General features: G+C 45.1%; 2 protein-coding genes across 2 annotated transcripts in view; one reads left to right on the top strand and one right to left on the bottom strand.

The window, feature by feature from the left end:
- The window catches only part of LOC110855847, a 45,199-nt gene extending 31,161 nt beyond the window's left edge, over positions 1-14,038 (top strand). The window contains exons 3-7 of the mRNA XM_035856667.1: positions 3,453-3,828; positions 3,951-4,252; positions 4,435-4,735; positions 9,159-10,540; positions 10,748-14,038. Coding sequence (XP_035712560.1) covers positions 3,453-3,828; positions 3,951-4,252; positions 4,435-4,735; positions 9,159-10,540; positions 10,748-12,167 — 3,781 coding nt within the window. The 3' untranslated portion in view covers positions 12,168-14,038. The remainder of the gene's footprint in view (positions 1-3,452; positions 3,829-3,950; positions 4,253-4,434; positions 4,736-9,158; positions 10,541-10,747) is intronic.
- A 5,862-nt stretch (positions 14,039-19,900) lies between these two features.
- LOC110856003 lies at positions 19,901-23,560 on the bottom strand. The gene is made up of 5 exons (XM_022104443.2): positions 23,332-23,560; positions 22,434-22,531; positions 22,296-22,345; positions 21,538-21,873; positions 19,901-20,326 (listed from the first exon to the last, which is right to left on the bottom strand). Exons 1-5 carry the CDS (start codon positions 23,487-23,489, stop codon positions 20,072-20,074), a joined length of 897 nt encoding a protein of 298 aa, XP_021960135.1. The 5' UTR covers positions 23,490-23,560; the 3' UTR covers positions 19,901-20,071.
- Positions 23,561-24,617: the final 1,057 nt, after the last annotated feature.

Below are 24,617 nucleotides of genomic sequence, written 5' to 3'. Positions count from 1 at the left end.
CTCATAATCATGACTTACAGCGGGTGTTTTGCATTAATGTGGCTCGATCATCTTGGGAGAAGCGTCGTGAAGGGCCGTCTGTCGGGCTGGGTGTGGGACGAGCGGAGAGTGTGCCCAGTGGGAGGCCGCAGTCTCTTCAAGTGGGTGACAAAAGGAGAAAAGTCTTTGCTTTGTAGATAATTCGTGCGATAATAAAAATTGAAAAGAGGGCGTTGTGGATGGTGCTGCCCTTATCTCAGACTTCCGCCTCCAACCAACTCCAATTCCATCACCAAACTTTTTGAGATACGGCTCGAGTTGATGGTGCGAGATCGAGATTTTGATTTCCGTTTTCTGATTTTTATTCTTACAAATGTTCCACTTAAAGTCAGACTTGTGCTTCGTGATGAGGCCTCGCTCCCAAAAACGGGCAACATTACGCGGTGACGGAAGCTGAGAGAAAGTTTCAACTTTTTTAAGTGCAAAGCGACTCACTCGATGAGAGGAGGAAGGAGAAAGTCTGAGTTTTATTTTACACCAACTTCTCCCACACACCGTCAGAGTCAATAGTCAGCAGTAGCAGCAGAGTCGAGATAAGCACAAGTAGCAGCATCGCTAATGAGAATTACTACTGCAAAAATGTTCTTCCCAAACTCGTCCTGCGAATCATTGCACCTTCCCCATTAAGGCGGATATAGCACTGTCTGAGGATGATGATGGTGATATCATGATGAGAAGGCAGCCGACGTACGTGCATGTATATAGCTTGCATACATTTTTGGGGATTCCTCATCCAGAGGAGGAGGAGGAGAGGGAGAGTCTGGGCGGAGAAGGTGCTATTGTTTCGAAGAAAGGACTCCTTTCACGACGAGGCTAAGAATAAATTAATGAAAAGACTTGCGGACAATGTATTTTTAAATTAAAGTTGCTGATTTTTAAGGCGAAAATAGAAACTGAGAGGGAATAAAAGTGGCGACGAGGGTACTTTCTTTCACGTTTCCTTCTCATCCAACCTGAGAGATAGGAGAGAGAGAAAGCGAGAGAAAGAGTTCATCATCAGCATGGTCGTCATCATCAGAGAAAGATTGTGGTGGTGCTTCTCGTCTGCTGCACCTACGTACATGCTGCTGCCGGTTGCAATGGTTGGTCATGTGCCAAAGACAGAGTGATGTGAAAAATGAGGGGGATCTACTTTCCCTACCTTCACAGTTTAGACAGGTCTTCCAAGCAGAAAAAGCAGTGTGCTCAAGATAGAGCGTACATATTCCTATTCAAATCTGCACCCATTGTCTGTTGCAAAAGTATCTACACTCATTCTTCTGGAGCACAGGGAGCGAGAGGCAGGATGGAATTTGCCTTCCTTTCTCACCTTCTTGGCAAAAAATGTGGTGGAAATACGCACAAACACATTCCGCAGGAGTGGCGAAAGGAAGGAGAGTGGGTCCAGGAGAGGACGTCGTCTCGGGTAAATATGAGTGACGGGATTATGCAATGAGTTACCTGGCTGGCCTCTGGTTGAGTAATAATACAGATGCTAAAAATAGGAGCCATGGGATGACAGGAGACTTGGGGTTGAGAGACTGGTCGTGATGAACTACTCAACGGCATGCACAATGCATTTATGTGAGAGCCTCCGACTGAGATTGAAGCATGACCTGGCATCAAATATCCATGATCAAAACGAAGCATTGGTTGAATGAAAGGAGTCGATCATCATCATCAGAGAGAAGCATGCGGGGCACAAAAAGAGAGCGGAGGAAGCACCATTATTGCATATTATTCCTTGGGAGGAGAGGCCGAGGTTTGGCTTGGAGAGAGGCGTGCCGTCGACAGTTGATAGACTTTCACTCGGCACAAGATGATGGTAATGATGATGACGAGATGAATGGGAATGAGGAGCACAAGTGATGTCAAAAGAAAATCCTAAACCCATATTCATTTAGACCTCCGCCCGCCGCTCCTCCTGACAAGAGGAATTAAATTATCAGCTTTACGCCGTATTTACTTGCGTGTGGCCAAGATAATAATAACGAGGCTTGCATGTGTTCCTCCAGAGAAAAGAATTAAATGCTCCCATTACAAAGATGCATCCCCGAGGTTGGCATTCTGCAGCTTGTATCAATTAGAAGAGCATTAATTAATCCATGCTGGGAGCTGCACAATGTTGTGTCGAGAAGGAGACGAAGAGATCCACATTACGGCGAAGGGGGGACAATGACTTACTGCCAGGATGTGTCGGAGGCAGCGATTAGCAAGGGCTGCATATGCTGCGAGGAGGTGTCCTGTGGAGAGAGAAAGTTCAAGTTGGCTGCTGCTGGGGAGTGGCCCTGCCTGCTTGCTTGCTTGCTTGCTTGGTGGTGGGTACACATTGATAGAGACGAGGACGCGACGTCTGTGCCACCAGCCGAGGCAGGACCAGAAACATCCATCAATCTTGAAGACGGCGGAGAGTTTGCTTGGAGGAAAATCATCGCTAACCAGCCAAGCAACATTTTGATAAAGTCAATCTCCGCCGTTTGAAAAATCTCTTTTCACTGCCGGCCAGAATAATGACGGATCCTCCTCCTCTGGATAATGGGCAGTTTCAGTGGCAGCGTCAGTGGTGGTTAGTAGCTTCGTTGCTTGGATGGATGGATGGCTGGCTGTTGGTGGGTCTGGATGGGAGGGCGAGAAAGAGAGTGAAAGTGAAAGAGGTGCAGCAGCAGCTTATGCACGAGCAATGTAATCATCAACATGATCTCTCCGCTGACATCTTTATGCTTCCCCTCCGTCGAGATGGTCGTCTTCTCGTATTAACACGAGGCATGCATAATATTAGTGTTGAGGCATTTTGCAAATTCCACCCCAACGATTATTACCACACTCCCCCCATCACCATCGATCCGACCACAACCAGTGCAACCCAATTCTTGTCACTTTGCGAGACAAGGGTTGACATCAGCCTTCACCACGTGCAACATAAATACATAAGTTCATACATATGTAAGTTCCATCGTGGGAACAACATTGCCAGCAAAGTTGGCCATGTGGTTTTTATCTATATTATCATGTACTTGATGGTTATCGTTGGCGGAGATTCTCGCCCTTTGTACATCTTCAGATTCTCATGCGTCAACAGCCGAGTTGGCATCTTTAGCAGGAAACAAGCAGAAGGGGGAACGAGCGTCTTGATCACTGGCGACCCAGCAGCAGCAGCAGCAGAGAGTATATAATCCTTCTAATCCAATTATGCTGCCATTGAATTATGGCATTGAGAGAAGCCACCAACAAACCAGAATGCAATTTTGCCCACATTTTGTAGCCCCTTTTCTGGCAAACAAAAGGAAATGATTTCCTCGGAAATCTGCGGTATTTGGTGTTTTGATGAGAAGTTAAGCCCAAATTGATACGAGGGAGGCGGGGAGGATTACTCATAATTATTGACAATGAGCATAGTAAAATCTAATGTCACACCACATTTTTGTGAATTGCAGGAACACCCGACGTCAAATCCAAAGGTTGTGCAAGGACCCTCAGTTTGCGGTGGAATGTAACTTTCTGAACGCGACTGGGGCATTTGGCTCGGACTACAACAGCACGTACCCATTAGCACCACCCGACGACACGGGCACTTTGTTTAGCAATGCAACCGACCCAACAACCCCAGTTCTTCCACCCTTTGAAACATGGCAGTCCGTAACGATCGCATTTTTCATGATCATCTGCATCTTGGCCACAATTTTTGGCAACATTTTGGTCCTCCTCGCCTTCATTGTGGATCGAGGGATTCGCCAGCCCTCCAACTACCCCATCGCCTCTCTCGCCGCCACGGACCTCCTCATCGGAAGCGTCTCCATGCCCTTCTACTTGGTACACAGTTAAATACTCACTTATGCATGGTTGCTTTCCCAGCTAAACCCCAGCCACAGAACTGGCGAGAAACCTGTAGTTATTTATTTGAAATGCGTAACTGACTAATTGCGTTGTTTCAGGTGTATGTGCTTCAAGGGAAGTGGATTCTGGGGCCGATGATTTGCGACTTGTGGCTCTCGATTGACTACACGGTTTGTCTCGTCTCGCAGTACACCGTGCTCCTCATCACCATCGACCGCTTCTGCTCTGTCAAAATCGCCGCAAAGTACAGGTCATGGCGCACCAAGAACCGTGTAATCTTTATGGTCGTGATAACCTGGGTGATTCCGGCCCTCCTCTTTTTCACCTCAATCTTTGGGTGGGAACATTGGAAGGGATTTCGCGACTTGGAGGATGGCGAGTGTGCAGTGCAGTTCTTAAAGTATGCTCATTTTTTGGCAAAGAGAATTTTATGAGTGAATATTCTAGTCGCTAATTACCCGAGACATTTACATGTTATGTATATTACATGCCATCTAATCACATTTACGAGTACATTTACAAGTGCATAATGTTTGACTTTGAATATGGGTGTTGTAAGAATAATTTTTCTTGGGTTTGAAGGGACCCCTGGTTCAACACGCTGCTGATCATCGGGTACTACTGGACGACGCTGGTGGTGCTGTTCGTGCTGTACGCGGGGATTTACAAGACGGCGTGGCAGATGCAGCAAAAGTCAGAGGACAAGCGAAAGAGGATGCAGGACATGGTAAAAATGACAGCCGGAGGGTTGGCAGGTGTGGCTGGGAAGACGGCTGGGATCCAACCCGTCCCGGTCATCGCTGCTGGAGGGACGAACAACAACAGCATCCGGGCCACAGGGAACAATACGCTCCACGTGACGGGTGACAGTGGCAACAACTCGGTAAGTTCCTCGTCTGGGTGTGTCAATGTCAGCATTAAAGTCAAGTTGCAATTGCATTAAAAGTTTGGCTTGTTCGGGTGAATCGACAACCCATCCCATCCCACAGTCGAGGGGATTATCTTATCTCCATCCGTTCCCTCTCCCAACACGGACGCAACATTCGTCTTTCTCCACTCAAGCAAGTCGGCTTAACCCAAATTCTTCTCCTCCGATGCACGCACTGCTTTCTCCCTCCGACAACTTTCTTCTCCTCCCAAACTTTCTCTCAAATGAGGGACTCCCCACCAGATCGATTTCTCCCCCGTTTGTATATTCCACGAATCTTTTAATTGCATTTTATTGAATTGCTTCCCAAACTTTTTTCCTTCCTAAACTCGTTCCAAAATTGCATCAATACGACAAATGACTGGCAGACAAACAACGTAAACAGCGTGTTCTACATGCATTCATTATAACGAATCGAGGATCAGTTCTGCTGGCTCATTTGACAATTTCGAACTCGAAGCTGCCTGACGATCCCTCTTTGTTCGACTACAACGCTAAACCATTGACTAATGCATATGTCCCGATATAAATTTGGTGGAGAGGTATTAGCAATTTAAGAGAAGGATGGCTTTCTGAGAAGTTAAGCCTAGTTTTGGTTCAATTGTAGATCTAGTCGTCTCATGAATCGAGACAAATTAGGCGGAGCGGTGATGCAATTAAGAACAGGTTTCTCCCAACCTAATCCCAAAGTTCAGTTTGGAATGGTAATAATAATGATCTTGATGACAATTGGGTTGGAAAAGGCTGAGTAGTTTTGATAATATATGCACAACGAGCCATGTCCTCCCCTCCTGATTTGTGGAATTGAAAAGGAAAGTTGTTAAAACGGGAGCTCTCTCTCTCTCTCCATGCTTTGTCCTCGACGTAACAAGTTGGTCCGGATTTCGAGACGAGACGAGAACATTGCATTTCATTCGCATATTCGAAGAAGACGGAACAACATTGTTGTAAAATGTATACGGTTATGCCTGGCAGTTTTCTAAATTGCGGGCAAGAATCAAAATTTGTATTCTGCTCAAACCTCGCCAATGACCATACTTTGCGAAAACTACTCCTCGGCTCAGCCACATGCAGTTTTCCTTATTTGAATAAATATGATGTACGAGGAGGAGGCAGATATATTCAGGAGTGACACTGACACGGAGTTGGTTGGGTAGGACTACATACTTGACATCTGACATTACCCGTGTTGCGAAAGGGTAAGAAGACTTTCCATCCAAACTACGAATCCCAACCAACGAGCAGCAGAAGCAGCAGCAGCAGGGAACCCAAAACTACATACTTGGGAGCAAATTTATTAATAGGAATGAAGAAGGAGTTGTTGGTCAAAGACGAAATCCGACACTTCAATCTAGTCGGAGGCAGGGAAATCTTAAATTATGTTGTTGGCTCGACTCCTATTATTGTGGAGATAAAGAGCTCGAGAAATGTAGTTCAGCCCGCACGCCAGCCGCACCTGTTTCCTCATCATGATGAAACGGTGTTATTGCTGAATTATGTAAAGCTGAACGTTTGGAAATCCAACCGCGGCATGAAACATTGATACATTTCCTGTCGGTGAGGATAATCTACGACTTTTGATCTTCTTGCGGGGCTGCCAGCTTCCTCGGCACAACTGCCGAGGCTGCTGGGTGGTCACCTGCACCTGCGAAGAAGAATATGTGTGCCATACATATTTCCCCCACTGCTCCTCCAACCAATGCCTAAGAGAAAGCCTGCATACGTATTATGCAGCTTTCACTGACGGCTGCTGCTCATCCATCAATGCTGGGACAGCATCGGGGTCAAGTGGGACGTGACAAGGCAGGCGAATAATAATATCGACTCAATTCTTTCACCAACTATTACCCACCAACTCTGTCAATAAGTCTGTCATGTTCTCGTCCGCATATTTTAGCTCCTCACCAGGATCAGGCGAGCGAGTCGTGGCAGAGGTGTCGTGTAGACTGAAGGACGACCCCTACCTCTATGTGACACCAAGACCATATTCGTTATCTACTGAACGAAGACAAATTTGCATCACTTTGAATGCATTGGATAAGTTGGCTGCCTGCAACGCCACTCTGCCATCCACCACCACCACCTCCTCACATATGCAGTGTTTGTTCTAGGAAAAGGTTCCATGGTGAATCCTCAGTCTTGTATCAATATTATTGCTTTCACTACTCCGAATTTAGTGCGAGTAACGGGAAATAACTGCACAGCTCGATTGTCCAAGGGAGGAGGTGGTTGGCCTATGCTTTGTCCTTTGACGATGCGTACACCAATTTGACAATGCCTTCTTCGAGATAACTTGTGCCCTGTGCCGATTATTCCGTAGCTTGTTTCATTTCAATACGCGACACAAGAATGCTTATGAAGTTTGCGTGAGAAATCGTTGTCCATTTCATGAAAACCTAGTTGACCATGCTACGATGGATCTGGTGCTGGTTGGTGAGGAGGAGAAGTGGTTTGAAGCAGTGGTAGTAAAAACAAGAGCCTTGGAAAGATTTGATGCCCAGGAGAATATTGCGACGATTGGAGAAGAGGAGGATCTTCTCGGATGCAGTCTTCGATTGAGACGCGAGAACAAAGTGGGTGATTAAAAGTTGTGAAATGAATTGAAACTTTTCAATTAGAAGGAAACTACTGTGGAGCAGTAATTGGAGGGAAATTGGGCACACACTACTCCGACGGTATTGTTGTGTGGTGCATATTATGGTGCCACAAAAGGGAAGGAAATTAGCTGGAGATGCATTCATTCGAACAGAATGGTTTCATGCGGAGAGACAAACAAATATTTAGTATTTCGAGATTCCGTGTGCAAATGGGAGCCACTGCTTTGAGATGACAAGAGCCATCCTGGCTTTGTGAGCAGGCAGGAGGGATGGTGGCAGAGGAGCCAGATGAGACAGTGACAGAAGGAGGAGAAGCGATGAAGCAGACGGAGGTTGAGATGAGACGGATGCAAATAAGACCTGGTCCCAGTTGGGAGGAGGAGAGAGGTGCAAATAAAAAATTGAGGTAGTCATCCACGAGAGGAGGAGGCAGGTGAGGTGAGCAAGTGAATGCAATTTTTATCAGGACAAAGTGCCTCCAGTCGCCTTTTTTAATGCTCCAGTCGGTTTGGGCAGAATGGAGGAATTTGAGTCCGACAGCCGAGGAGGGGAATAAGTAGTTGGCGTCTCTGGAGACTTTCACTCTCAAGGGCAGCACCAGCACCAGCCAGCTCGCCGCATTGTTTAAACTACACTTTTTATTCACTTTTACGCAGATTGAAATTATTTTATTCTCATTTCCGTACACTTTTGTCAAGCGTGTCGTGTGACGACCTTCTGGAGGAGGAAATGTCAGGGGAGGATGGAGGATGTGGCTGTCATGTTCACAAATCTGAGAAAAAGATCACACCGAAAGGTGAAAGTGGGTGAAAATAAATATTCCCATTTTATTCCGCATGGAACTTATTCCATTTGCCAAAATAATTGCAAATCTTTTTTTCTAAGCGTCGGCACAGGACAGCAAATCACGGCTTTTGAAAAGATTGAAAAGGAAATTGAGTTGTCTGCTCATCATGAAAGAGCACATGCACATGACGAACTATTAAGTTTCCTGGAACTAAGTAGGACCTGTTATTTGCAGGCATTCGTAGTTTTGGACTTTTATAGAAAGCCACTTGCTTAGTTGGGCAAATTGTCCCCACTTGAAGGTCATCTTTCTCTCTGAGTTGGATTATTAGAGGAACGAGGAGGTGAATTGTGAATTTGATACGAGAAAAATGGGACGAATATTTAGTGCTGATGCGAAAATAAATTGGAGAAAGCAGGAGAAAGTTGAACAATATTTATTCACTGTGTATTTATGAGTGGAGTGGTGGTGGCGGTGGGAATGACACTGAGGAATATATGGCGCATGTATGCCGTCTCCTGAAATCTAACACCCGTTTTCGGTTGAACAGAGCTCAAAACGGATGACTGGTTGGGTTACTTAACTTGATTTGTAGTCAGTGTGAACATATGAAATTATTGAATTTGTCTCAAGAAGTGCTCACCAGGAAAGTAGTCGGAAATTTATTGAATCCCAAATCCGAGGAAGAGAGAGAAAGAGAGAGAGAAACCCATTAATAACGTAATCCGTTCCACGTGTACTATACGCACCATTGTCACGTTATTAGCAGGGCCATTATACATGCAGACCAACCAACTCCTGACGCCATTATACATGCAGACATACACTGCACATATGTACCAACCAACTCCTGACTGGCTGCATGACTAACTTTAGAGCACTTGTAATGAGGATGAAGGCCAACCAGCCAGACAGCAATGATTCCGCATCATCATAACTTTAACTCTCTCCGAGTCCTGACATTGGAGCTCATGATTTATCCTCTAATTTCCAGACCAGGCCAGACTCGTCCGACTCCAACGAGAAGAAAGGGGACAATGAGCGCTCCTCCAGCCCAGCTTTCGACTCGGACGAAGACTCCACTTCCGTCGTGACCAAAAAGTCTAAACCCAAGTCCAACTCGCACCACCACGGGAAGGCCAAGCGAAGTGGGGGTCGTTCAGAGGCTGGTAGCAAGGTGCCCCCCGTCCCCCCTCCACGAGCCTCCTCCAACCCACCCAACTACAACAATAATGCTCCCGCCACCGTCAGAAATCAACATCAGTCCTCCTCCTCCATGGTCAAGCAACCATTTACGACGACGACGACGGTGGTGCAGCAGCGGGCAGGGTCGATTAGCCCATGTGAGGATTTCCCACCTCCACCCCCAGAACTGCTGGGCACTGAGCAGCAAAAGACGACGCCCTCCAAGAGCAGGGTCCACCAACCCCCGCAGTCACTCCCCATCTCCAGCAGAGACCGGCGTCCGAGCAGTGCAGCCTCACGACACAGTGGGACAAATAACAACGGCGGCGGCGGTGGTGGTGGTGGGACGAACGGACCGCTGGAGGAGACAATAATACTGAGCAGTAGGAAAGGGTCCACGTCTGGAGCAACAGGGTCAGGTCGGAGTGGGAAAGTGGTGGTGGTGGAGAGAGGCAGTACAATGATGACGTCAAAAGAATGCAGAGTGACGACAGCGGATTTAGTGATTGAGGAGAAAGTGGACTCTAAAGATTCGGGGATTACAAACGAGTCCTATGAGCGAACCCCTGGACAAGGAAACTCGTACGAATCCGTTGTTCTAGTGAGCCCACAAGTCCATCATCAACAGACGTTGGTCGCCTCTGGGGGAAGCAATGCCACGTCGTCGTCCTCAATGTCGTCCGTGCTTCAACCTTCGACGCGAGACATTCACGCCAGCATCCAGCAGCAATGCTCCAACCTGAGACTGGCTTCCTTGGCCAACTGCAGTGGGGGTGGTGGTGGTGTGGAGGCTATCACACCCGAGAGCACGAGCACACTCCACGAAACCGTCTTCCTGGGCAATTCCGCCACCACCACGACCGCAGCAGCCGCATCTTTGGCTGAGTTCAACAAGGCCAAGTTTTGGAATTCGTCCCTTCACTCCTCCACAACCACGTTGCGAGGGGATGGTGGGGACGTGGGCAGTGGGGGAGTGCCCCTCATGGACGTCGTGGCTTCCATTCTGGACAGCACCAACAATCCAAACCTCTCGGTCGAGGACAAGCGCCACTCGGTCCTGTCTTCCTTAAGCTTCCTCGACGGGGCTGACTTTCGCTACATGGACGAAAGCTCCATCACCGTTGAGACCCCGACACCACCCTCGTCCGGCATCTACGAACCAGCCGCCGCACCCCTCGAGCCAAACTGCTGGTAAGCACTTCTTTAATTTATATGTGCACACACAATTTTAACTAAATACATACATATTTTTAGCGACTTTTCAAGTCGTCATGCTCATGCACCTCTTCAACTGTTTCGATTTATTTACATACTCGACATATTTAAATATGCCACGTTGCACACTTGTTGCAGGCATAAATACGGTAAAAAATGAAAACCACTGAATTAACTTTGCAGGACACTCCAACTGCAACACTTGGTCCGCCAACTGCTCATCGCCCAGCAGCAGAACCTGTCCCCACAAACCACGGTTCCCCTCATTCAACAGCTGCAGCAACAACTGATCATCCAACAGCAACAAATCCTCTTGCAACAAGCCATGCTCACCCAGCTGCAAATCCCGCCCGCCCCCGTCGTCCCCACCTCTTCGACGACTCACTCAATCCTTGACAATCAACTTGCTGGTCACGGCGGCGGCGGTGGTGGTGCTCAGCCCAAATGTCTCTGCAGCATGTCCAAAAGCGGATCTGCTCAAAGCTTCAAAGTGGGTTCCCATTCTCACCAGCAGCACAGCTATTACGCACAGTTGGCGTCGAACGCGGCTTGTGCCACGAAGCAACTGGTGGGCAATGCTCCTCACGCCAGAGCAGAGGAGTCCAGTCTCTGCAGCGGCTTCCAGCAGTGTTCAAGATGTTCCACCCCTGCTTTCCAGGAGGAAATCCCTCTCGATGACCTTAGGTCTTTGCGCCACTCACACAATCCTCCCGTTGGAGATGACAATAAAATTGGTGCTAATGCCACGTCCTCCCTCTCCTCGCAAATTCCCCACAAAACTACAACGTCCCGTAGAGAAAGCCAAGTCCAAACTTCTCCCATGGACTCCTCCTCACAAATACCACGAATACCTCCTCCACCCCCGCGAAACCAAACCCCCACGACCCCACAACAACACCAGATGCCCACTGATCCCTTATCCCAGCCCGCAGGCAAGCCCACTCCTCTCAAAGCCAGCGGCAGGCCCAAGGGAACCACGCCACACTCCGCAGACGAGGAGAAGATTTCGGATGCGGGTGGCGTTTACTGCGGTGGGGCTGACTCGTCTTCCAGCGGTGGCGGTGACAAGCAGGTAGGAGGAGCACCACCACCACATGCTGTCGTTGCTTCTGCCGCGCCTCCTTCTAGGACAATAGCTCGACTGGAGTTGGAGGCCATTGAGACGGTCTCGGTTGGTGGGGCGGTTGCCACGACGAGCACTGGAGGGCGGAGGAGTGGGGGTGGCAGTGGGTGCATGGACGAGGAGGACAGTGAGCGTGTCGAGCCCACGAAATCTCGAAGTCTGGTGAAATCTTTGGGTAAACGGATCAAGCGGAAGCGTCAGAAGGAGGGGAGGCAAAAGTCCAAGTCTGAGAACAGGGCGCGGAAAGCGTTGCGGACAATATCTTTTATTCTGGGGGCGTTTGTGATGTGCTGGACCCCATATCATATCCTGGCCATGGTGGAAGGCTTCTGTGGATGCATCAACAGTCACGTCTACATGTTTGCCTACTTTCTCTGCTACGCCAACAGTCCAATCAACCCCGTGATGTATGCCCTCTCTGCGCCCATCTTCAAAAAGACTTTCACTCGCATCCTCAAGGGTGATCTGCATATGACCTAGTCAACAAACAAATTAGTCGATAACCTGTACGCCCATCATAACTGCATACCTGCTGCCAGATAGATACTTGTCCGTCGTCTCGTACGTTTCGACAACAACCTCCCCCATTTGATTTCCCACCTATTTACATAGCTACATATTTACTCAGATACTTATTACTTTTCCCAACTCTGGTGACAAGATGACGTTCTCTGAGTGGCAAAAGGTCCCTGGTCATCGTCGCCTCTTCCCTCCTTCTCCTTCGGGTAACAGAAAACATGATCGTGTGGTGGTAGATTCCAGAGCTGTGCTACTGCAATTACTCTTACTAAACGTATCTTACTCCACGTAAGTAAATATGTAGGTGATATTGCGTACTGAGTGACATAGTTGTCAACTAAATATTTACTACCGTACTCATCAAGAAATGTTTAATAGGCTAAGAATAAACACAGTCTATCTACATATATATTAAATTATACAGTCAGTTAATATGTACATGGTCATAAACATACTCCGTAATAATGTGAGCATAATTTATCTACAAAAATAGCCTGTACTTACATGATTTCCATGTCGAGTAGGAGATTTAGCGTGGGATGAAGTAGAGAAAGTGATGCACGTGAACGAGAAAGAGAAAAGACACGAGCCCGTCTTTTCTCATTCTGGGTCAAAGGTGTACAAATTATTTAATAACGTTAATAAATATCAGAATATATACATACATTCCACACCTCGTACATACATGTGTAAGTACCACAAGAGTCGGGTGCTGAGCAGACAGAGTAATCCATAACAAATTAAGCGAGTATTAAGGATAAACGTATTTAACGACGAGTGGACTGACACGGAGAGGAAAGTCCCTGCTTTTTTTATGGGTCTGCAAAATAATCTCAGCGTGTCTGTATTTGTTAGCGAATAGGATTTATGTACCTCTTTCTTGTCGTAATTCTGGGGTGATTTGATAACCTGGGTAAGTAGTGGAAACTTATTTTTTATGTTGAAGGTGAGCTAGAAAGAAGGAAACTTATTGTAAATTATGGTCGATCTCCTATCAATGTTCCATCCATAGCTAGAGTAGCCGAAGCCAAGGAGGAAGCACATATTTATTACGGAATATGCCGTGGTGGAGAAAGTAGAGAAATCCCAGTACTTACTTAATTCATTGTTACATGCATATTTCTATGAACCACTTGTGTAACCCTGTCCGAGTCCTGACGTGCATTGTACAGGCAAATATTTAAGTTCGTCTAGTTCCGTGTAACACATATTTAGGCTCAGGTTTGATCATATTCAGCAACGTTCCCCATTTTCAAAACATGTGGCGAATCAACGAGTGTTTAGCTTTTAATTCGTCTCATCCTCCAGACCACAACCAATCGTCAATGAAGACGGTTTTATGGTTTTATATACTCATCCTCATATTGTCACGTCACTTTACTTGATTCCTCCCATTCTGACGTTCTCATCAGTTTGTTAAGCACCTATTTGTCCATGGATCCCCGGTGGAGGACATTGTGTGTGTGCCCAGAGGAGGAGAGCAGAAGCTGAACCTGTTCACGAGGAACGTGTGTAATCTCATTTTATTATTTGTGACTCAGATGAAAGATTAGCGTGTAGAGTTTGTGGATGTTCTTGTTTGACCAGCTTAGCCGTACTAACATTGTGTAGTTGTTAAATTTTATCTAAATAGTAAACCTGCTTTTACTCTTTTGTGGGTTAAGCCTTTATAACTTTGGTGGTGGTGACGACTGAGCGTGACGTAAATACGTGTAGTCTTTGTAGTTATCTGTTGATGAGTAGACGTGAATATATTAAAAAACAAATGCGTGTTATTGAAGTTCTGTGTCGTGTAACAAATCCAAAGACAATAAAAAAATATTATATGTCTACTTTTCTCCATTTTTTGTCTGCATTGCCCTTGAAAAAATTTGCATGCAATCCTGCTGTGGATGGGATTCCGACAATTCCGAGACTGCTTGGTTGGAAGTCTTCTTCTTCTGGACGTGATTTTGTGGACCACGTTGAGTAAGTAAAGTGCATGCATATGTAATATGCACATGTGCTGCTGCACCGACTTCGATATTATCATTATTATTATCATGGCATCAACAAACATTCCATGGTTCGCATGTGAGGTATTTGAAATTGCGGACGTGAGCATCTGGATGGATGGTCATCGATTAGATGGGGTTAGACTGGTTTCCACAATAATGGTTTGTTGTCCTTCAATGAAATGATGAGGTTGTGAAATTGCAGGGAAAACGCCCACAAAGATTTCCAACTACATAATTGAATTAAAATCAATAGCGACGAAGGACCCGAAATGGACATAAAAAGATGGGTACATATTATCCCTGAAACCTGTATGAACAGGAATTCGGATGCTTCGTACAAGTTCCAACTTTAAATTTCGACTTACGTCATATGTACACATGACCAAGTAAAAGCAAGTCGTCCTCTCCAGACCAGACTCTCCATTTCAGCAAGACAAACATACTCGAGATTATTTTTAATCGAAAAAACATTTTCAAATCAAGTTATAAAGTTGTATATTTTCGTAGTCTCATTTAGTTTGAAATGTATTTGCACACAAAGTGTGTCGTACGAGAGATTTTTAAGCTCCTGTTCTAAGGATAAGTATGCTTCCAATGTGATGCAAGGCACAAATTATTCTATTGAGAACGTATGTACACATGTACATATTCCGTGCATGTTATCGCGATTTGTGATAAAAGTAGGAATGTTTGGTTAAGGTAAATAAGGAATAAAAGCACACGCCACATGGATACGACGTTTGACGTTTGACTTGACCTTATCATGCTCACCAAGTTGGAACATTAATATTTCCCATTTCTCACAACTCGCCGTCATCCTTCTCATCTGTGATGGAATTGCAAATGATGTCGTAAATCGGAGCAAAGGACTCTGATACCTGTGATATCTCAAATCTCTTGGAATTTCCATCGGGAAATCTCACTTGGGATCAGCACTGGAGTCTAAAATAATGAACCCACCTCAAAGAAAACTCGTCGTATGATGATCTTATCCATTTATTGAGGCCTTATTATTTTTCCCCGTGCATATTGATGAAGGTGGTACGAGGAGCACAAAGTCGTCACTTTCACTCCTACATTACTGCGCTCGTGGTGGGTGATCATTCCGCTCTGTCTGCTTCGTCAAGCTGCAATCCGAGTTTCGAAATATGTACATGCACACGGAATTTGCTACACACGAGATTGAGTTTGAACGTGAGTTTGAGAAATAATTTTATGGAGCTTATTCCACCAGTTGAGTTTCTGGCCCAATTTCCAGAATTGCTCAGCTGAACAGAACAACGATAAGGGTTCTCCTCAGAGTGTCAAAAGTGGCATCACATTTACGCAAGAAATACGGTTGCCAGTCACTCACAGGTGAGGCGGTGGTGAGATTTATGTGACACGGGACTACGTAAGTGCGGAGAGGATCCTCTAAACTCTGCTCGCTCAAAGGTGTGCAGAAAGAAACTAGCGAGAACACATATCGGCAGAAGAAGAAGAAGGGGACACAGGTTTGGAGTCTTCTGGAGAAAGAAGGCCAATGTTGCGGAAGAATCCCTGATCCATCCTCGTAGTCGTCATAAGTACACCCTTACGACGTCGACGAAGACTGCATCAAAGTCAAAATGATTACAGAGAAAATCCAGGAAAATGTCACAAATTTGAAAAGTTGACTGACTCCAGTTCCAATATCCAACTGGCAGTGTCGACCACTTCATACCAGGTATGTCCCATGTCCTTGGCTCAAGTAAGTAAGGTGGTTGCGATGGTTTATCCATCTTATGGCACTATAAATATATAGTTGACTGATGCAACACTGATGTCATTTCGCCAAGCAATCTGCACGAGTTTGTCCACGGTGAATATAAATATCAAACGAAAACGAAAGCGTGTGCTGAAGGTTGAGTTTAATATCGTCTCACTTTGAGGAAACTTATTTCTGACCATGAGATTGAAGAGTTAGGTCGGTGGGGGTCTCGTCGAGTAATCAACGAAATGTCGATAATCCGAGGCATGTTAAAGCGCCTGCATCACCAGTTTCTAGCTCTTCATTCGACGTCATCCGATGTCATGCGACGCCACCGTGATTGCACGCACACCAGACGACGCAAGGAATATGTACGCCATGCCATGCGACCTTAACGTCAAGTGCGAATGAACTCCAAAGTTATTACACACGAGTGATGTTGATGCTTCACCCATAATTTAAGGATGAGGACAGAGTAGCTCACAGAGTTTTGCTACATAATTCTGGATCAATGAGCTGTATTTAGCTCACCTTTTGCCGAGTTTCTTGTCCGCTCACAACTCCACTAAAATAAATCCTAATTAAGGTACAGGTACATATTGGGAGAAGGGCAATTGGCAGTGTGGCATCATCAAGGCTCTTGTTCTCACATGGTTCTCACTAACTCATTTAATGCTAGGTCCATCCACCCTTCTCTGGTCGAAACTCGCCTAATCGAGTTAAAAATAAAATTTAGCCTTCTAAAATGAACTTACTTAGCTTGTAATTGTATCCAGCAGTTCTCGCTCGACCAACAGGGAAGTAGTCCATTTTTAGCATCCCGCAATTTCACCATACACATCATGATCGTATGTGATCAGATTCAAAGTATGCATGTACGTCGGTCTGTATGGTATATTATTACTGTATCATGCAGTGCGTATAGTGAAGAGCTGTACAGACAGGGCACAAATTGACCACCTCGCTTCGAGGTGGTCAATGTAAGCTAATTATTTTCGTGTGGCGTCTCCAATTGATGCGGATTGTCCTGCCTGCATATCCACGAGCCTCGTGCTAACATGCTCTTCGCTGCTACTGAGGTAGCGAAGAGGAATTAATTTTAAGCGAAACGGCAACTCGTATGTATATATTCATCTCCAGATCTTCAGCATATTTCACCCGATTCTTTCCATCACTCTGTCCGAAAGAACTGAGGCATGGAGTCACGTCGCGGCGTGGTCAGTACAAGCCTGTCAACTTCTTCACCTAGAACATCAGAGCATTGGAGATGATCCTTCTCAATCACGCAGTGCAGCCTGGGTGTTATCTGCAGCGCCCAAGATTGCTTTCCATTACGCCATACGTTACATCACTTCCTCGCACACTCTGAATAAACAGAGAGGAAAACGTACGAGTTTTATTTCGATGTAAGTAATTCCCATTCCCAGAGACGCCACCACCACGACCACCACCGCCACGCTCAGGCAGTGGGTGAGTTATTTGTAAAGGAGTTATTTGGCTGCGGTGCTTTCTCCCTTCCGTGTTCGCCAAGGTTGGGTTTGTCGAAACCTGGGGAGAAAGCTATTGAGCTGTTCCTTGAAAGTGTGCAAGTTGAAGAGCAAAGTCAAATCCTCTCTCACTTTCTCCTCGTCCAAGGTATGCATGATTCTGCGGGGTATAAGCAAGCATAGCGCTCAAGCTGGTGTGGTAGGCACGTAGAGGACGTGGTCGTGATGTTGGTGGAGCAGGTAAGGCGAACTATTAAGGCTCCTTTATGTGGCAGGTAGTCCTTGAAACTGAGGAAAAAGAGTGTGGTAATGGCTGAATGTCTTTGAAATGAACTCTGAAATGGGATTAAGGGGATTGAGGAAGAAGTGAGAAATTCGCATCATTTTGCTCCTCCACGCGGATCTATGTAGCACAATTTATTTGGTGGAAATGAAAACTCGAGCAGTAGCAGCCGAGGCCACCCCGTTGCACTTTCCCTTTCTTATTTTATTGCCCATCTTTATCCACTCTGTTTAATGTTGAAATTGATTGATGACTCCGAAATGAAGATAAATTGAAATTGGTTGGCATATGTGGAAGTAGGACCGACCTAGCAGCCTTTGTCGCTTTTTAAAGTCGAGACAATAATCGTGTATAAAAAAACTCACTCGTTGGGAAAACGACCAACAAAAGTCAAGTATTTAGAGCAAAGCAGAGTGTGCAATTTCCGTCAATGTAGTTGAACAAGAAATTAATGAGATTACAGACAAAGTAGATTTCTGGAATTTGGTTTTCTCAAGACTTATTAAGGGCAGACGGACGACGTTTTCATAAAAATGTTCCCTTCCGCTGAATGAATAATCAAATACTTTGACTCGTTCATTGCAGGACGAATTGGGAGATGGAATTACTTGGTAATATCATAACTACTCATTATTAGTGCTTTACAACATGGACTTTCTGCTTGCCAAAGCACAATTGGAGAATTCAATTTTGTTGAACAGCAAATTTGTGGTCTCTCGGGTTCCAATTTTCAATCCTCCTCCACCACCACGTGAAATTCGCGTCGTGAACAAAGTCAAAAGAAGAGATGGGCAATAATAAATCGGCAAATTGAGTCCTTTCTCTCCTTCGCGACAATGGGGAAAGTTGGCGGTGCTGGAATTATTATTATTATTTGTGTGCCATCATCGTACCAGATTCCCATTCAACTTGGGCTCAAAGGAAGTCTGCACAGGCTCAAAATCAGAGCAAATTAATTCCACGTTTAATAATAAGGAGAAATACATTCAATTTGTGTATGTGTGTGGATGCATGGGTGCCCCGAGGTTCCTCATGGATTACGTGTGATGTGCTTAATTTCCCTAGTGGAAATTATGAAAATGTAGTTCAATTTCAGTATTGAATTCATGTTAATAACAACCCAAAAATAACAACTGACACACATTAAATAGTTTCATAAATAGATAATTGTTTTCACTGAAGCATAGCATTCATACTTGCCCATAAAAAATCTGTACTACGTGCATGCGTGCACATAACTCTGACATTTCCCAACCTTTTCTTCCTTGTCGTCTTCCCAGTTCGGTGGTGTGTGAAAATACCCGAAATTATTATAACGCCAACATGCCTTTGAATTGAAGAGAAGTTTGGGAAATGGGAAATCGCCAATTTCTTATCAAAAATCAGTGGTGCGAGGAAGGCCGATGCCGATTTATGAATCGTGCTTATTTACTAGAAATATGGCACAGATATGGGTCGTGTAATCGAATTAGGTGGAAGGTGAAAGGGGCTGCTGATTACTTCCAAGGATTTCAAGTCCCCAGACTCCAATCTCATTGTAATTTTCTTCCCAACGTACATACATGTTTATGCCCTTCAATCAAGGCAATGTAAGTGCACTTTGGCAGCATAATTTCAGTATCCTCAAGTGCAGCAGCAAGAAAAAATCGAGAATTGGAATTAGGACAGTAAATAAATTTGTGCTAAGAAATATTTAATACAATCGTAGCGCATAATCAATTTAAAAATGGTCGAGCCGAATTTATTCCGAGGCAAGAAACCAGCACCCCTCCATGAAAATGTTACGCTCAAATTGAGCCAATTTAATATCAATTGTGTACTCGTACATATCTGAATCTTTGCTCCGGATGGAAAATCCGACTGGATAGAAGTATACCTACGAGCAGTATTAAATGCACAGTATTCCTTGCATTGGAATTCTCACGTTGGAAATAAACCAATGTGTACAAAGACGGAAAGATTTTCAATATTTCAAAGAAGCAGCAGCAGCATAATCGTATTGACTAGACGACGACTCTTGTGTATCAGGTGTGAAGCGGAACGTGCAAATTTCCTCGAGGCAAAATAATTTAATAATGCTGTGCACTTGAGCGATGCAAATTTTCGTGTTTGTATGTCTCTGCCCACCTCAGGTTCTACGGATGAAGTAAATTGACGAGTTGTGTCAACACTTTTCAATTGAGATTTATTTTTAAAACAAAAATTTCATACATTTAATTACAGTGAACATAACAATTCCTTGCGTCGTAATAACTTTCCTCGTTAATGAGCAGCAGCGCAAGTGGCTTGAGGTGAGATATCTAAACGACGTAGCACCATGATGAAGAGGAGTTAAAGTAGAAACTTACTATCGGATATAATGGTAAGATTTAGGCATAAGTTTGGTATTGGCAGTTGAAGCGTTCGCAGACGTGTTCGCCGCCGAGTGCTTTTTTCATGGTGACAAAGTACTGGTTGGTGTGGACTGAGGTTGGGAGCAGGGTGTCGACGAGGCTGAAGGCGAGCCTGCCTTTGGGGGACGCTCCGATCTGGGTGCCAAGCTGGCAGATGGTTTTCTGAAGGCACTCTCCACTGGCAATGGCGTTGAGGACGATGGAAGCAAGACGAGTCAGATCAGCGTCACTCTGTTCAGAAATAATGAGAAAAGTTTTCCATCAATATCTGCGTAGCCTCAGCCTCAGCGGATGGGTGATGGGTGGGAGAAGACTCATCGAATCCGATTTTCATATAAAATATAATTAAATCAGGGAGGATCCTAAGTAAGCTCTCCCTCCAAATTCTCCCGTCTTTAGTTTCACTAACTAACTACCTTAACCAATGTAATTCCCCGTCATAATTTTCTGTCTCATTTATAACCTCTTCGTCCTCCTCTTCCAGACCAGATTCAATTTGAGCTTTAATAATAGACTCATTTCCCCAGCCCATCATGCGACACACATCACGAGCCCCTTCATAAATCATGGTGCTTGCCCATTTTTCAGAAATTAAACCCCCTCTGCTCCTGCTCCATATGCTCACGACGACGATATGCTCCAAATGACGACGACGTGACATGGAGAGGAGGAGACGAGGATGTGATGGGCAAACGCAACTTTACGAGGAGGACAACATCAATCTTTGGACGACAAAACTCTTGGAATTAGTAATAAATTGAGAAATATGCAAATTCTACAACATCCTGGAAATAAACTATAATAATAAAGCTTCACTTTGAAAAGTTTTGCTTGCCAAGTCGACGCGAGCGGGAGTCGGGTAAGACGTAAATCCTTTCAAAACCAAAGATAAAATGGAAAATCATCACGAGTGGATGAGTCTTGCGAACAAAATGGAACTCTCGGAAACTAAATTACTACTTATTACTCGTCATAATGGAAATAATACACCCTGGCCAAATTTAATATTCCTTCTTCTCCAACGCCTCCCCTACTCCTCACTAAATACCGCCGACGTGGCGAGGATAAAATAAATGACACAAAGGCAAATCTTCACATCCACCTACCTAGTCTTCAACTTATTGTGTTGTACAGGTGAGGGGAGGGGCAATTTGAGAATAAGTTTTCACTTTTGTCCCAGTTGTATGCATATGAACATGACCCTCATTCTACTCTTGTATGTATGCAAGTCTTGAAGTATCTACATATTCAGCCTCATATGCACATAGTCTGATGGAATGTGGGGCAGAGATCCTGTTTAAATCTCAACTCTAATTATAAATTACAATGGACCAAGTTTTTGATTCACGTAATCTGGGTGACCAGGCAGGCGTGTGAGAGAGGTTATTACCACAATGAGAGCTAAATTGGAGGGGAATTTATTAGTGGGCTCCCTCTCATACCTGGGCGACTACGGCTCCCTGACTCTTGGGGAGAGACCTCCTCCTTCGAGATGACTTCCCAGGGACGACGGACTCCTTGGTGGTGACTTTGTCGCTCGGGGTGACTTGGCCTCCCTTCTCCTCGCTGTCCTCCTCGGTGGCAGTGGTGTTGGTCTTGGAGGGCGAAGGTTTGCTACCTTTGGATGCGGACGGCTTTTTGGCTGGCGTGGTGGACGCACGTCCGCTGAAGAAGGGGCTGAACGTGTACCAAAGGGAGCTGAAGGCCAGAGCGGCCGCGATGGTGTAAAGGGACCCAGTCGCAATATCCACCGCAGGTCCTGACCAAAGTTCGTTCGACTGAAAGTAAAAAAAAAAAGTAGGAAAATATGACGTGTGTATGAAACTGACGTTGTTGGCGACGCGCTTATCCATCACGAATCACATCGAATCAATCACAATCAAGCAAATCTGTCAAAACTGTGTTTGGCCATTGCCACAGATTCACAGCCAGCCAGGAGCGATAGAGGCAAGAGGCAGGCAGGCAGGTAGTTTTTGGTGGTGGTGAAAGTTGTGGGGAAAGTGAGCAGAGATTCGTTTATCAATCCCAACTCGGATTCTCACTTTCCCCTGTCAAACCTCAAGATGGATCTGTTCGTCTGACGTTGTTGACCATGAGCTCGATTCTGCTGCTTAATTTCATCCACTTGATGCACCAGAGTAAACTAAGCTCAAGCAGTGGACGGACTGGTCAAGAAGAAGGAAAGGAAAGTTGAACTCACGAGATAGCCTGTGTCATCCGCGTAGTAAGTGGGTCCAGGGCCGGCTCGACCTACAAGAAGATCATTGCATTTGTACCACATTGCCCCTGATTGCTTTCTCCCCGTCTCTCTTAAATGCATAAAGATGTGTAACCGTACCTCCCAGATAAGCCCACCCCGAGGAGTAAGGGCTTCCGTCAGGTGAGTTGGCCAGGTTGAACGAGTAGCCGTGCTTCACCTCAAATCCTTTAGTTTTACTGCACAAAAAAATCAATCATTTTAAAAACCTGGTTCGGATTTATTCGATTTTTCTCTCTCTTTTCCCTCTCAATACGTAGAGAGAGAGAGAGAGAGAAAGCGAGAGAGAGATTGGGCAAAACTCTGGCGAGGAATCTCTATATGTACATAAAACATATCTCCACGGCTTCTATTCACCCTGATTGAATGTATCAAAATCAAGCGCTTGGATAACTTTGTGCTCCATTTCATGCACTTCAAACAGTTTCCAATTATTGAGTTTTGAGTTATTAATTGAATTAAAAAAGTCTTCTGAAAAGCCAGCACACGAGGTTGATCAGATTCTCCAAACTTATTTTTACTTTCTTTCCGACACATTCAAAAAGTCCAAGCGTCATTCGTCTCCTCATTCTCGGTGATTTCCTTTTACCCGGCCCAGTGACTCTTCTCATGAGTCGACATATACCTACAACAGCGTCTCCTCAACAATTCCAAAATCCGCAAGTAATTGAATCAATATATAACTTTCCTCCTTTCTGTTGCTCGCTCTGTGTGTGCGTGGAAGTAGGAAATTGGGAATTCCGGGCGTTTTTCTTTTATTCCCTCTTCCAGCCACACAACTGAACGAATGAACTATATCTAACTAACTAGCCATCTGAATAAGTTCTTGTGTTACGTAACCCACATTTCATCTGCCCAGCACCTAAATATTTATCTGCCTTTGTGCAGGCTATGTATTATTGGCCTAGTTTTGCAATCTGATTAAAATTTCGCAAGCAAGGGGAGAGCGAGGTGAAAGAGTGGAGAGATTTCTTCATACCCGAGGGAAACTCCGGAGGGAGGGTCAGCAGAGTCAGCTTTGGAGGGCGACGAGGAGGCGGATGGGCCAGAGTTTTGCGGTTTACACGAGACAAGCACTTGTCCGCAAATCAAACTTGTCCAAACTAATTGAACAAGAACGCTTTTTGAAGTGGCCATGGTTCGCAAATCAAAACTAGCACAGTTCCACTCTGCTCCCGTGTTGAGGGCCGAATGAGACGCGGGGTGGGATGTGCCCTTATTTATCAACTTTTACTTCAATCCTGGTCATGCAGGGTTATCCCACAGCTATTTATTTATAATTATAAGCCTTTTCTGTTAAATGGAAAATTCCAGCCAGGATTTTGACTCCTTGGGTCAATGATCCAATGAAGAAAAGCTATTAAAGGGATCCACACAAAAAGGGTCGTATTGTCACTTCTCACCTGTCTGTGATGAATATGAGGTACCATTTGGAGCCTTTTTTTACCGTCCAAAATTAGTGGTTAAGGTTTTGGTGTTGTTTTATCAACCATGCAGACACTTTTGTCTCCAAATTGGTACATTACCATCAGAACTTTTGCAGCAGGTCCTGTGTGTTAATCCAAAAACGGCCCACCAGAGACTTGGTTGAGTGACACGTCAAGTTTTTATTTTTTACCGTCGCCCCGCACCTTTTGCTCTGCCTGAAAGAGAGAGGAAGGAAGAGTGGAGAGAAGACAACGGTGGATTTTGTCCCGATTTATCTTCGCCCAGTTTACGACTATCTAAAAAGAGCATAAAAGGAGCAATAAAACATCAATGAAATAATAACTTATTTTTATATTCAACTCCACGCCTTGGTTCCTCTTCCTCCTTTTCGGCATTTCCTCAGGTGGCCTTAGGAGGACCCGCCTAATGATCAGACTCTTACTTACTTATATGCAGCTAGTACCCAGCCGGGGAGCCCACGAGTAGCATAGGACAGAGGAATGGCATGTGTTCACTTTTCATGAGAGGGCTAACCAAACTTAATCCCTTTGGGTTCAAGTGGCACCGTTTTATTCTGCCATAAAATTGACGAGGCTAAACTTTAATCCAATCCGGGTCAGAGACCAACAACAAAAAGAGAAGTGAAATTAAATGAGGCAATGTCACATCAAATTCCAACTCAGGAAGCCCATCCCAACTCTTCTACTGTCATACGTCATACGTCGCATATATGCCCAAATTAATATGTGAATATGTGAGTAGGCACCTAGTACGGGGAGAAGGAAGGAAGAAAGTGGACGAGTGTAACACGAGACAAGCCCACTTTTTTTATGAGAC

The sequence above is a fragment of the Folsomia candida genome, unplaced genomic scaffold (genome assembly GCF_002217175.1).
Source record: "Folsomia candida strain VU population unplaced genomic scaffold, ASM221717v1 Fcan01_Sc014, whole genome shotgun sequence".
In the NCBI taxonomy this organism is placed as follows: domain Eukaryota; kingdom Metazoa; phylum Arthropoda; class Collembola; order Entomobryomorpha; family Isotomidae; genus Folsomia; species Folsomia candida.
Note: the sequence above shows the minus strand (reverse complement) of the source record. Positions and strands in the feature narration are given on the sequence as shown.